General features: G+C 32.2%; 2 protein-coding genes across 2 annotated transcripts; one reads left to right on the top strand and one right to left on the bottom strand.

Annotated features, from left to right (window-relative positions):
- Positions 1 to 512: 512 nt before the first annotated feature.
- On the top strand, positions 513 to 3,784 carry LOC136974907 (uncharacterized). Its single transcript, XM_067269897.1, has 4 exons — positions 513 to 914; positions 2,907 to 2,976; positions 3,045 to 3,188; positions 3,281 to 3,784. Exons 1-4 carry the CDS (start codon positions 597 to 599, stop codon positions 3,676 to 3,678), a joined length of 930 nt encoding a protein of 309 aa, XP_067125998.1. The 5' UTR covers positions 513 to 596; the 3' UTR covers positions 3,679 to 3,784.
- A 5,110-nt stretch (positions 3,785 to 8,894) lies between these two features.
- Positions 8,895 to 11,820, bottom strand: LOC136974905 (tigger transposable element-derived protein 1-like). The gene is made up of 2 exons (XM_067269895.1): positions 11,748 to 11,820; positions 8,895 to 11,502 (listed from the first exon to the last, which is right to left on the bottom strand). The coding sequence occupies exon 2, from the start codon at positions 10,941 to 10,943 to the stop codon at positions 9,258 to 9,260; it is 1,686 nt and encodes a 561-aa protein (XP_067125996.1). The 5' UTR covers positions 10,944 to 11,502; positions 11,748 to 11,820; the 3' UTR covers positions 8,895 to 9,257.
- Positions 11,821 to 13,468: the final 1,648 nt, after the last annotated feature.

The following is a 13,468-nucleotide window of genomic DNA, read 5'->3' as shown; positions in this document are numbered from 1 at the left end:
TAAGAGTAATTAATTTATCTAAACCGCTTTGATTTGATATAAAATCATAATTTTAAAGATCACTTTCTGCCATGAGTCACGCTGTAAAACAAGCTAAAAATATTCATTTTCGTTCCACAAAATCCGCGTTAAATTTTAAGCATAAAAATTTTCCCCCTTCAAACATATAAATCATAAAAAATATTTAATCATAATAAATAAATTATGATTATACTACATTTAAAAATTCAGTTGCACTTGATAAACTACAAGATTTCCATTAATATTCTTGAGGAGAAAGTAAAAGATCAAAGAAATGAATGAGTGCACTTGGCACTATACAAAATATCTATATTAAACAATAAATTAATAAAAACGCTTAATAATTAATCGAATCGCCAATTTGGTTAAAGAAAGTATTGTTCATATACTTTCAATCTTGTTACTATATATTATGCAGGTACTTACTCCACCCTCTAGCATGACGATCCCACGCCCGTAACTCTTATTAAGTGCGACATTGGGAGAAATTATACATTTCCTCCTCATGGCATCGATTGGCTTGTCCTCATTTACTCTCCCTAATACGTGCTCTTGTTAACAAATCAGTAACAAGCATGCTTTTTCTACAGTTGGTGCTTCTCAGCGTGTTGTTGTCATCAGATGCGGCAATATCCGTACGAAGCAGATATGCTTTTTCTACCTATCGCGAGGGAAAATTTCTGAAGACCAGAAATATCTTGGCAGAACATCGAGGTTTCACCATGGTTCAATGTTTGATATCTTGCATTAAAACTCCGAAATGTATGTCATTTAATTTTGGCAAGAATATCTGTCAGATCTTGGGCACTCATCTTTGTGAAAGGGCTGGAAAACGTTTGACACTTTCGGAAGGATTTTCTTATTATGATGTTGCGACTGTTGACCAAACTGAGGTAGGTGTTTACATTCACTGATGTTATTTATTTTGAATTTTTGCATTTTACAGTGTCGCTTATGAATTTAATATTAAAGATAAACAAATCTGGTTGGAATTTAATTCTCTACGTTAAAAAACGCACGGAACAAAGATCTTAGTAACAGTATAGTGTAAATAATCATCATAAAAAACAAATGTTACCTAGTCTCATTTCTCACAAAAAATAAATCGAATTAAGGAGCATATTTGTGATCTAGATATACGGTTATTATTGGAAAATAAGCCTAACAAAATGGAAACGGAGTAGAAACAAAATGGCAGATGAATGACTGCCAAAAACTTGGTCAATTATAAATCCAGAGGAAGAAGAGGCGTGGGAAAACCCAATAAGTGCAATGACCTTTAAAGCCGGAACTAGCAAAATTGCTTAATCCTTGAATGATCCACGAACAACATTCCGGATGGCCGAACAGTTAAGATTGCAGCTACTACTTGGGGGACCCGGGATCGAATCCGGACGGATAGAAAACACCAAGAATTTTTCGGGGATGATCTGTTTGGATAAGTCGGGTCCCGTCTTTCGTCACTTTGCCGCCCCGTTGCGAGCCTGGCCGGACCCTTAACAGCTTTGCTAAAAAGTTTTTAGTGCCCTCGAGACGAAAAGAGAAAAAATAAGTGAAATACACATATATATATATATATAATCAGCCATTTTATAACAATAAGCAGTTCTATAGGTCTTTTACCGTTGTAATTATCGGCAAACCATTTTTTCATTCGTAAAAATCAAATTATATATTAGAAATGTTCCACTTTCCACGCTTAACGAGTTACGAAATTGTTTGTTTTTTGTTTCTTGGTATATTGTGATCAATAACGATCTATCTGATTAAGGTATACAGTAACAGTAAATCAATTTTTAATCATGAAAATAGTTTTTTCACAGAAAAATAGCATACTTTTGTAAGTGGAAATACGATGTAATACTTTGTACAAGTACATTATTTGCTAAAATTGAAATCTTGAAACATTTTTGTCGCTCATTGTCTAATATGTTTTTCATTAACAAACTAAAAGGGTGACGGTAGAGTGATTCTGTCAGTGTTCATGAATTAGTAATTTCGAAATATTTAGAAGTTCTGAGCACGTTTATCTAATTTCTCACACGTATTCTTATTAGTCAAAATTTGAGTTATTTACGATAGGATTATTATAAAATGTGATAAAATTATTTAAATATAAACTTTGTTCGAAAAGTCGCAATACATTATTATACTAAATGTCATTCAGAATTAGTAAAGAGATTATATGACTTTTCTAAATGTTAATTTAAATTTGATTAATCTTATCAAAATTAAATTTAAAAAATACTACTACTATTCTTTGAAAGATCTTAATATTTCTTAAGCTCTTTCCATCTTGTGGAAACTAAGAGTAGGGTAACCATATGCCCCGGTTTGTCTAGGAGGGTTCAGATTCTTCCTGGCCCTCAAAAATATAAAATGGTTGTATTTAAAATTTTATTCTACGTCTTCTAATATAATATAACCAATTTATAGGGCAATATGTAAATAATTTCTTCAAAAATAATATAAATTTAGCCATTTTTTTTTTTTTACTCTCTTGAAAACTGTCCCGGTTTGAACGATAAACAATATAATCTCTCTAAGAGGGCCTTTTAATTATACTCATCGTGGATTCGACCAGGCCCACAGTAGAGCGGCAAATGGCGAGAGACGGGGGCCCTATATATCCGGAAGGGATCACCCCAGAAAAATTCGTGGAATTTTTCCTCCAGAGCGATAGGCTGACGCCTTAAGCTAGTTATCACGTATAGAGAGGTTTCATGTCGACATCACGAGTGACGTCATGAGCATGCTTAAAAACTACGAAAATCTTTAATAATTTGAGAGTTAAAATTAATTATAAAACGGTTGTTGAGTGCCTATATTAGAATTTTGATATATCATCATTATTTATATTTTAATAATTATCTTCTATTCTACAGGAAAATGGCATTCTTTGGAATACGCCTTACTGTTATCAAGATAGTTTATGTTCCAGACGTTGCGAAGCAAGTTAGTATTAAAATTATTTTAATAAATTTTAAGTGTATGCTGAAATTTTTTTTTTTTTTTTTTTGCAGTTGTTCCCATGAAGACACTAAATAAAAGCTGCGAAAAAAGTATTGATTGTCAACTTGTATCCGGAGAGTTATCCTTGTGCAGAGACGGAATATGTAAATGCGAAGATGGGTACTGGATTAAGGATCCTATCGTTTGCGATCCAGGTTAAAAACTTTTTATGTATATTAAATTGAAACCTTATCCGATAGATCTCAATATTTAAAATCTTTTAAATCTGTTTACCATTTTGTTTTAGTATCTCATCCAGATTACATCCGCTTTGGCACAAGGTATTTCAGGATTTCTTCCGATCATTTAACTTTCGAAAATTCCGTAGAACAATGCAAAAAAGAAAATGGTACCCTGGTTAAAATAGAAGATGCGGCAACTTACAACTTCTTGCTGAAAATTATGAAACAAAAGAAGATAAAAAGTGCGTGGATTGGGTTGAGCGATAAAGACGAAGAAGGTACTTGGGCTTGGACAGACGGAACCGAATTAGGAAGCATCCATTTTTGGGCTGAGAACGAACCAAATAATTTACATGGAAACGAAAACTGTGTGGAAATAACCTCTGTTATAAAGTATAAATGGAACGATGCCGATTGTAATCTCGATAATGCTTATTTTTGTCAATTTAACGGTGAAAATTAGAAGTGTATCTAACAACCCACATATCACCTAATTCGAGAAAGTACACAAAAATAATAGTTAAATTATTGTTAATGTTTATAAAATAAAAATTATATTGGCATATTAATTTAAATATATATTTATTTGATCAATTATTAATGCAAATATTTTTCAATCTGTTGAGATAATGAATTTAGAGTAATTAAGTAGTACATACAATTCGGAAATTTATATCCATGTATTCGAATACTTTTTAAAATACAGTAAACACCCGTAACTTGGACTAATAGAGGTAAAGGTTGTCCGAGTTAGTGGGGTGTTTTCTCCGATGTGGAAAACGCGTTGGCACAGTACAGTAATTTATGACGAGCAGCTCTATACAGAAGTTTTACTGACCTTTAATGGGTTGTACTGCTGAAATTATTAAAGAAAATGACCTCAAAAAATTTCCTAACAGTATACAGCAATGTACAGTGTTTAGTAACTTACTATATACAGTAATATAATATAAGATATCTAGATAAGGTCTATAATTTTTTTTTGTCAAGAAATTTTAAATTACCGTACAAATTTCTCGAAAAAAATCTGTCCGGGTTATCCAGTTTTTTTTATTTATTAATTTAATAAAATCTTTCATTCGCATAACTTAACGAGCAAGATTAATCCAATTTTAAGCCAAGGAGACGTTCACTAATTACGTATAGATTTGAGCCACTTGTAAACAGGCGGGAGAGAGGTTACAACGATGTACTTTTGGCAAACCCCCTTTAATTAAGAGTACAATTCTTTGTGAACCCCCGACATTTGAAGAAGTCCTGCAAATATTTTCTGCTAGTTTATTCCATGTCTAGTAAGTAGGCTTACACGAACAAATTGTAAAAAAAATGGTCTACGTAGACAATGCCTCAGTCCTCCCCTCCCCCCATCGTGTACAATGAGGTACTTTTCTCTCCCCTCAAACTGTACTCGTAATTAATGAACGGCCCCAACACAATAAATTCTAGATTTATCTAGAATAAATTCCTATTTAATTAAATATTTTAAGTATCTTTTTTTACAGATTTTTAAGTGTAAAATACGTTATTAACAGATAAAGTATGAAATATCGATGTAGAAAGCCGTAAAATTCTCAAAATGAAGAACTTAGCATATTATATAATAAAATTAGACAATTTATAATTATAAAGGAATTTTATTGTTTTGCATATCTCATTATACAGCGATTCGCATCGTTAAGCTGGAATGTTAGTGGTCGCGTCGCGCTTAAAATAACTCTACTTTTCTGACTATTCAAAACACATTTTAAGAGATCCAATGACTAACTTTTCATTTCTACGAGAAAATATTTTAATGGGAAATATTAAAATATCAGGTTTCTTAATAACAATAAACTGTTCTATTAAACACTTCCCATTATTACATTCTTCAAGCATTATAATTAAGTACTGCTAACTAATCTAAGTGTTTAAGACAAGGCATTTTATAAATTTTACCATCAGATAAACTATAAAAACTGAATTGGATGACTCAACATATAAACAAGAGGCACTAAGAGGGCCTTTTTATGAGATCCTTCATGCATGGAGCCAGACATGTCTGAAAACAAGCCATGTTTAAATCTCACGTAATCTTTTTACATTCGTAAGATTTAAATGTAGAACTATTAACCTTCGTTATTTGTAGTTACAGAGAGATACACGACATTAAATATCTCAAATTTACATATTCAACTCCAAAGACACTGCTAAATTTTACTCAACGATACACTAGTAATAGATATTCATCATTCTGTAATAGTGTTGTCCATTAATTACGTGCACAGTTTAAAGGGGTCACAAAAATGGTATCATTATACACGATGGGAGGGAGGGAATTCAGACGTTGTCTATTGTAACCAACAGGGAGGAGAAGAATTAGAAGTGGCTCCAAGCTGTGCACGTAATTAACGGACGGCTTGTGTATTTTAGTAATAATTAATAATATATTAAATAATCAGTCAATTTTTAATCAAAATATCAAATTATATAGATAAGAATATAAAATACTTCTCATTATAATAAAGTTAGTGGCATGTAGAAAATTTAATACATGCTCATATAGGAAAAACTAAATCAAAATTATAATATTTTTTTATTAAAGAAAGCACTTATGTAATAAGATTATTATGGTACAATTTGCAATCAGGCAATAGAATACGTCCAGATTTTCCAGATGAAGAAATTGGCAATTTAGATAATGAACTATACAGCATCGATGCAAGAAGTAAGAAAAGTAATCGGAATATTTCTACACTTGTAAGCACAATGTGCTAATGGCGAGAAACCATGTGAAAAGATGCAATGGAATGGATCAAATCGCACCAATGACCATCGAAACTTCTTTTAGAAGAACTGGAGTTATTTTTGATGATTATTTAGTTATTGTTACCAATTATTATTATTAGATATAAGTAATTTATAACAAAAAAAAAAAAATAAATAAATAAATTTAAAACATTTTATTAAACTTTGAGGATAAAACAAAATACCATAAAAATATAAACCAATTATACTAGGCTTATATATGAATTTAAATTTTGATTCAGAAAAATTATTATAAAGTAAAATATTAATTTATTTAAGGAAACTGATTAAAAGAAGCAGTAATATGTTTGTATAGAAATGTAATTTATAAAACATTCTTTTAGTATATTTTATCACCACCATCAAATTAAGAATTAAGATTTCAGAACACTGAATTTAAATTGTTTTTTTAAATAATTTTTGCAGACTGTAAATATAGTTTTAGATAAAATTTGTAGACTTCTTTTTATTCATATGCTATTAAGTTTCCATTTTATTTTTTCATTTAAAGTATTCCAACAAAAGTTTTTAAAAGCCTTGAATATTTTAAGAAATTATGATGATAATTATTATTATTATACAATAAACTTGATTGATTTAGCTCTCACCTTTACAGAAATTTTTAGTTTCTCTCCTTTCTCTTTGTAATATACAAAACACCATCCACATTTTATACATAGAAGTAATGCATACATACATAAAATAATGAATATTAATAAAGCAGTTATTTATACAAAGTTTGTTGAACAAAATTAATAGATAACAAATTTATTGTAAAAGTAGGCAAACATTAAAAAAAAATCAAACTTATTCAACCAATAACCATTCTATCTTAAACCAATATTTATCATTTAATGACTAGTAATTCAGCAGAAAAATACCTTACTATCTGAAATTGATAAGTATACAAAATCTCAAATTATTTAACCATTTTTTAATCATAAGCAGCCACATCTGTACAAAGGATGATTTCCATATTAGCAATCATTTATCGAAAAATAACTTTCTGTAATCATATTTTGGTAGATCAAGAATTTTGAACCGAAAATGAAAAACACTCACGAGAAGACCACTTGCTATGGATTATCTACAATTCAATCTTATCAAGATTCTAGAAATTGAACAATTTAAATAAACTATTTTAAAAAATCCAGCAATGAGATGCTTAACTTTCCCTGGCAACATTTAAAAATGCATGTAGTGCCATCTGTTATGATATTTTATTTTAAAAACTTTTTATATTTTTAATTGTTATAAAATGGCAACAAGCTTAATTTTCAGGATGAGATAGGTTTCATAGAAAATTGTAAATGCTAATAATGACTAAAATAGTCATTAAGTCCGACCCTACCTGAGATATGATGCAACCCCTCTATCTTCTCTCTCGACCTTTAACCACCAAAACTCAATAGCATCAATCCCCTAATACACAAACCTCTCTGGAAAATATCAGAAATTTTTGACAAAAAGCAAAAGGAGTCATTAAGCTTCAAAAGAGGGTTAACAAAATTGTGCCATCCACACAAACATACTAACAATCATACCTCTAGTGCCAAATTTATTTCTGGTCTATAATCATTTATCCAAAATTTAGCCCGATCATTTACGGCAGTTGTTGGTGTATTTGATTATACATACTGATGAAACCCTCGGTTTTTCTTTGCATTTCTTGAATGCAAATACAAAAATACGAAAATCCGGTGAGGTCATTTTTTGACCTGTTGCCATACTTTCCCTCTGTTATATACTGTATAACAGATCCAGGAAAATAAAAAGTAAACTTAATTGAACCTTTTCTAATTATTGCAAAATGTAAATGCAAATATCCAGAAATTTTTTAAATATTTGTATTCGTTATTTAATATATTTCCAAATTTTTCTTTTTAAGGTTTGTCTAGCTCTCTCTAAAACGTTTTTTTTTTTACAGCTTGGTTCTGTCACGCAAATAGAAGTATCTTCGTTTTTACGATTTCTCTCATTTTAAAAATCTTGTTGTTTACTCTAGTGCTCAAATTGAATGTTTATTCTCAGTTTAAATATGTTTAAGTGATTCTTAAACAGTCTTTGTAGATTTAATTTTACTTATCTTCAAGTGTTGTTATTTTTCTCTTTTATACTTCTTGTATAGTGTATATGTCTGTTTCTTCAATATCCATTGATAGATTTTGAATTAAACAAAAATAAACAAACATTACTATTGTACTACATAAGTAAAATTAATAGCATTTTGTGTTAAATATCAAGACTTGATAACAGATTAATTTGTTAGATTTAATTTTAAAAAATTAATTGTAACACCTGATCAATGTTAAATGTGCAGACAAATTTTGCATCTTAAATTTTACAAGATTCTTATATTTATTTAATATTGAATTTCTAATATCAAATAAAACTGCCATAAAAATTTTATTGATGAATTTTAATATTACATAAACTATAAAATTACAGCTAATGCTAAAGAAAATTAATGATTTAACATATGTATTTTATAATTTACAATACTTTGGCAATTTTAAATTACATTTTATTCATAATTCTAAAATCAATTATATTTTCAATGCGTGTGTTACTTCACAATAAAACCTTCTTCATCTTAATACCAAATATATTTTCTGCAATTAAAACAAATATAAAATATATTTAATGTAATTATGTTATTGCATTATTTTTTAAAATCATACTAAATTTTTATTTTTATACAATAGAATAAATTTACTTATTATTAAAAGCAAATTTAACCACACAACTTTCTATTGGCAAATACAGAAAATGCTTATTTTTGCAAGTACAATCCCAGAAAAAAGTTTGGGACCACCTGGGTTTTCAAACTTTCATTAAAATTAACTGATCTGTAAATTTGTTGTTGTTTAGGTATTAAAATAACCATAAACCAAATACGAAGTAAAAATTTATTTTCATATTCAAGAAATTCAAATAAAACAAATTACAGTGGTGCCTCGTATAACGTACTTAATCCATTTCAGGTGCACGTCTATTGAGTGTCCGTTATACGAAACGCATTTTTCCATAGAAATACATGTTAAAACATTAATTTGTTCCACAGCATGGAATAACTGTACTGTACCAGGAAAAAAAAAATGGAACAGTCACCAATTATGTCAGGTTGTCAGATGTTGTGAAGAGGAGGTGGAGAAACTTTCTTGACACATTCATACAGACACACTTTTTACACATTGCAGCAGGTCTCTTTTTATTGTTTTTTTTCTTTTTTTTAATCGGAATCAGATTCAGGAGAGGCTACCAGGGCAGGATAAACTCCTCTTCTTCCATCCTTTGTTTTTTGGCAGTTGGCTTCTTGAAAAACATGTCCAAGGTAGTCTGTTTCTCTCTCTTCTTCAACACCTGTCGGAAATGATGGGCAAGGGTGTCATTGTAGAGATCATTGATCCTGTTGGCCGCAGCTGTGTTTGGATAGTGAGTGTTGGTAAACTCCTGAACCTCTCCCCATTTGACAAGGAAGTCCTTGATGGCAGCAGTTGAAATTGGTTGATTGGATTGCTCCTCCTCCTCATCAGATGAAGCTTCCTTTTGAGCTTCATGTTCCTGGGCCAAAAGTGCTTGAAGCTCTTCAGTTGTCAGCTCTTCTTGGTATTCTTCAATGAGCTCCTCCACATCCTCCACCTCCACCTCCCGGGCTGTCGAGATGATCTCCTGCACCACTTCTGTATCCTCAGCTGGTTCTTCCTGGGTCCATTCAGGAACAAGCCTCTTCCAGGCTGAATTGAGGGTCTTCTGCGTGACTTCTTCCCAGGCCTTCTGGATGAGTCTGGTTGCCATAAGAACATAAAACTTCTCTTTCCAGAACTTTTGGTCAGTCATGTCTCCACAAAGCTGACATTCTTCAAACACCTTCATAAAGAGAGCTCTGGTGTACAGTTTTTTGAAGTTGGCAATGACATGCTGATTCATTGGTTGAAGGACGACAGTGGTGTTTGCTGGCAGATACTGCACCTTAATGAAAGGATAGCTTTCTTCCAGGATCTCCTCCAGGTCTTTTGGGTAACTAGGGTCATTGTCCAGTATCAGCAGGGCTTTGAGCGGCAGCTCTTTGTCCAGCAGGTATTTCTTTACAGCAGGAGCAAAGGTTTCCAGGATCCATTCCTTGAAGACAACCTGGGTCACCCAGGCTTTTTGGTTAGACTTCCAATGGACAGGCAGGTTAAACTTGACAATGCAGTTCTTCTTGAAAACCCAGGGATTTTCAGAATGGTAAACCAGCAGGGGTTTGATCTTCAAGTCTCCACTGGCATTAGCTGCAAACAGGAGTGTCAGCCTGTGCTTCATGGGCTTGTGTCCATGCAAAGTCTTTTCCTCCTTGGTAATGAAAGTCCTGTTGGGCATCTTCCAGAAAATACCAGTTCCATCAGCATTAAAAACTTGTTGTGGGCAGTATACTTCATTCTTGAGAAATTGTTGAAAATCAACAGAGAACTTCTCTGCTTCTTCCTTGTCATTACTGCCAGCTTCATCATGCATGGTGACACTGTGGATTCCACACCTTTTCTTGAACCCATAAAACCACCCCCTGCTGGCTTTAAACTCCTCTTCTTCATTGCCACTGCTGCTGCTTGTTCCAGGAGTGTTTTTCTTCAACTCGTCATAGATGAGTTTGGCTTTTTGACAGATAACTTCTTGGGTAGAGATATCACCTCTCACCTGCCTGTCATCGATCCAAACCATCAACAGCCTTTCCATTTCGTCATGGAGTGAAGACCTACGCTTCACACGGAAGATCTTGGAGACTCCCTTGGCAACCTTGGCAGACTTGATGGTGTCTTTCTTGCTTAAAATGGTGTTGATGGTGGTCTTGCTGAGACCAAACTCTTTGACAAGGTCACACTGTTTTACCCCACTTTCACTCCTTCTGATGATTTCTTGCTTTGTTTCAATTGAAATCGCCTTTCTGTTTTTTCTAGAAGCCATGATGCATTATAAACGACTCAACTGACCAGACAATATGATACGAATAATTCTTTATTAAGATCACTAAACACATCTACATCCAGCTGGCTCCCTCGAGCTACTCTCGCTCTGTTTGTTTTTCCACACCCTCTCTTTTCATCCTGCCACCTCAGCACCTACATGATTACATTTCGTTTATTTGAATCAACAACATATATTACACATGATTTGCATAACACTTGAATAAATGTAATTACCCTGCACTGGGATGATGTATGTACTAAACAAGGGAGCAATCCGAATCCCAACGGGAGCTCTGTACTTCAGATATACTAATAATATATTCTAATAATACTAATATATTCTAAAAATAGCAGATTGTCATTGGCAATGACAAAAGAGTGGAAACATCCTTTGCACTTGTTTGCAGAATGTCCGTTGTTCGCCTCAAGTAACTGCTGAACGGAAAGCCCGTTGTTCGCAGCCAGTCCGTTGCTCAAAATCATGTAACAGCCAAACCGAAAGTCCGTTATTCGAGGCGTACGTTGTACGAGGCACCACTGTATTGCTTGCAATTTTCCTGGAAAAAAGTTTGAGACCATGTTCAAAAATTCATATTTTACAACATTCTAAGATACTATAGATATAATATGGATGTATAAAAATTAAGTTACTGTGTGTTTTCAACCATCAGTGATAAAACATTCACAGATGAAGAAAAAGACAAGATATATACATTTAGAGACTGGAAAATCCGAATGTGTCATTGTAGGCCTAATAGGAAGATCAAAGACTGTAGTTCATAATTATCAGGGTTAAAGATACCTTTCTGTTAGAGATGACAGGGCACTATTGAGAACAGCTACTTCCTTTGTTATGTCATCTACTTAGATTACAGCTTCACTGCAGCTATCTGTAATACCAACAACAACAAGATATGATCTGAAAAAATCTGCAAATCATGCATACGTTAAAATGCAGGCACAGCCAAAATTGACAATATCCATATCAAAAGGCAACTGGGCTTTGCAATGTGTTATGTTGGCCATTCAGATTTATGGAATCACATAGCTTTTAGTGATGAGAAGAAATTTAACCTGGATAGCCCTGATGGTATGTGATATTATTGGCACCAACCTTGTCTTTTATCATGTACAAGTTGGAGGATACATGATGGTGTAGGCAGCTTTCACTCATCAATTAAAATCAGCTATTGCTTTCATTTCATCTTGTTCAAAAGCAGCTCACTATCAAGATGTGTTGGAAAATTATTTTCTGCAATTAAGAGATAAAGCAATGAACAAACATTTTGTTTTCTGACAGGATAATGCTCCTATTCAAAATGCTACCTCAACAATGACATGGCTATCTGACAATAATATATTTAATAATATTACATATTATAATATTTTATGATATTTTGCCACATCAACCATGTAGCCCAAATCTAAACCAAACAGAAAACCTTTGGGGTGATTTTGTAAGAGTAATTACTACAAAAGAAAAAACAATTTAATAATGTTTGTGATCTTAAAAAGGCAATGTGACTGCTTGGGATGAAATTGGTCCTGAAAGGCTAACAGCTCTTACTACATCTAAAACCAATTGATTGATTGATGTTATTCAGGATAATGGTAAACAAACTAAGTATTAAACATTGTTTTTCCTACAATATTTTGTTTTTGTTGTGCTTTTTTGATCTTGGTCTCAAACTTTTTTCCAGGAAAATTGCAAGCAATAATTTGTTATTTTCATATAATATTAATATTATAATTGTCAATGTGGACTTAAATTATTAGTAGAACAGTTAAACTGATGTAAGCAAAACGCAGGAAGTTGGGTGCTAGTTCACACGGAAAAACAGTCCTCCTTTATTTAGCCTCCTGTACACATACTATGGTTTTTACAACTGTGTGTTTCAGGCTATTACGCCCCTCATCAACAGGATGACAATGGCTGTTACATATAACTACAAATAATGAAAGAATACACTAACAGTGAATTTTTTAAAAACATAAGTACGAAAAATTAATAAATACAACATAAAAAAGGCTTACAATATGTGAGAATCCAACTCTTGACAATGATGGGTCTTCTGGTAGTTTTTTTTAACTTACACATCATCCTTCTCAATGTTTCAGCACGGTCCTACAATATGTTCGCGTGTTGAGTGCACTATTGGTTTTCTTAGGCGCTGTCAAGAATGGCTGTCCATGATTGGTCAATCATTCTGCCTAAGTTGTTGTTTATTCTATTTTTCTCCCTTACAATGTTTATATACTCGTACAATTCTCTCTTATAATAATTTTGTTCTTTTTTCTTTATTTTAATAGTATTTAACTTTATTTCACAACGATTTTTATTAGCATGTTCAGCTACTGCAAAATTTGTGTAATTTCTTCTTATTGCACGTATATGCTCTTTTATTCGTGTCCCCAATTTGCATTTGGTTTCTCCAATATATGTTTTACTAGGGTTACAACTGCAATCAAAGGAATAAACTACATTTTTTTCTTTTAATATGCTGATTTATAATATAGATTTCT

Source organism: Centruroides vittatus, unplaced genomic scaffold (genome assembly GCF_030686945.1).
Source record: "Centruroides vittatus isolate TY-2023 unplaced genomic scaffold, ASM3068694v2 contig_359, whole genome shotgun sequence".
Lineage (NCBI taxonomy): Eukaryota > Metazoa > Arthropoda > Arachnida > Scorpiones > Buthidae > Centruroides > Centruroides vittatus.
This window is presented reverse-complemented; position numbering and strand designations above follow the sequence as displayed.

Excerpts from the sequence above, each read along its gene's own strand:
- LOC136974905 (XM_067269895.1), bottom strand. The coding sequence starts at position 10,943 with ATGGCTTCTAGAAAAAACAGAAAGGCGATTTCAATTGAAACAAAGCAA.
- LOC136974907 (XM_067269897.1), top strand. The coding sequence starts at position 597 with ATGCTTTTTCTACAGTTGGTGCTTCTCAGCGTGTTGTTGTCATCAGAT. Across the intron at positions 2,977-3,044 it reads TTCCAGACGTTGCGAAGCAA|TTGTTCCCATGAAGACACTA; the intron begins GTTAGTATTAAA and ends TTTTTTTTGCAG. Across the intron at positions 3,189-3,280 it reads TCCTATCGTTTGCGATCCAG|TATCTCATCCAGATTACATC; the intron begins GTTAAAAACTTT and ends ATTTTGTTTTAG.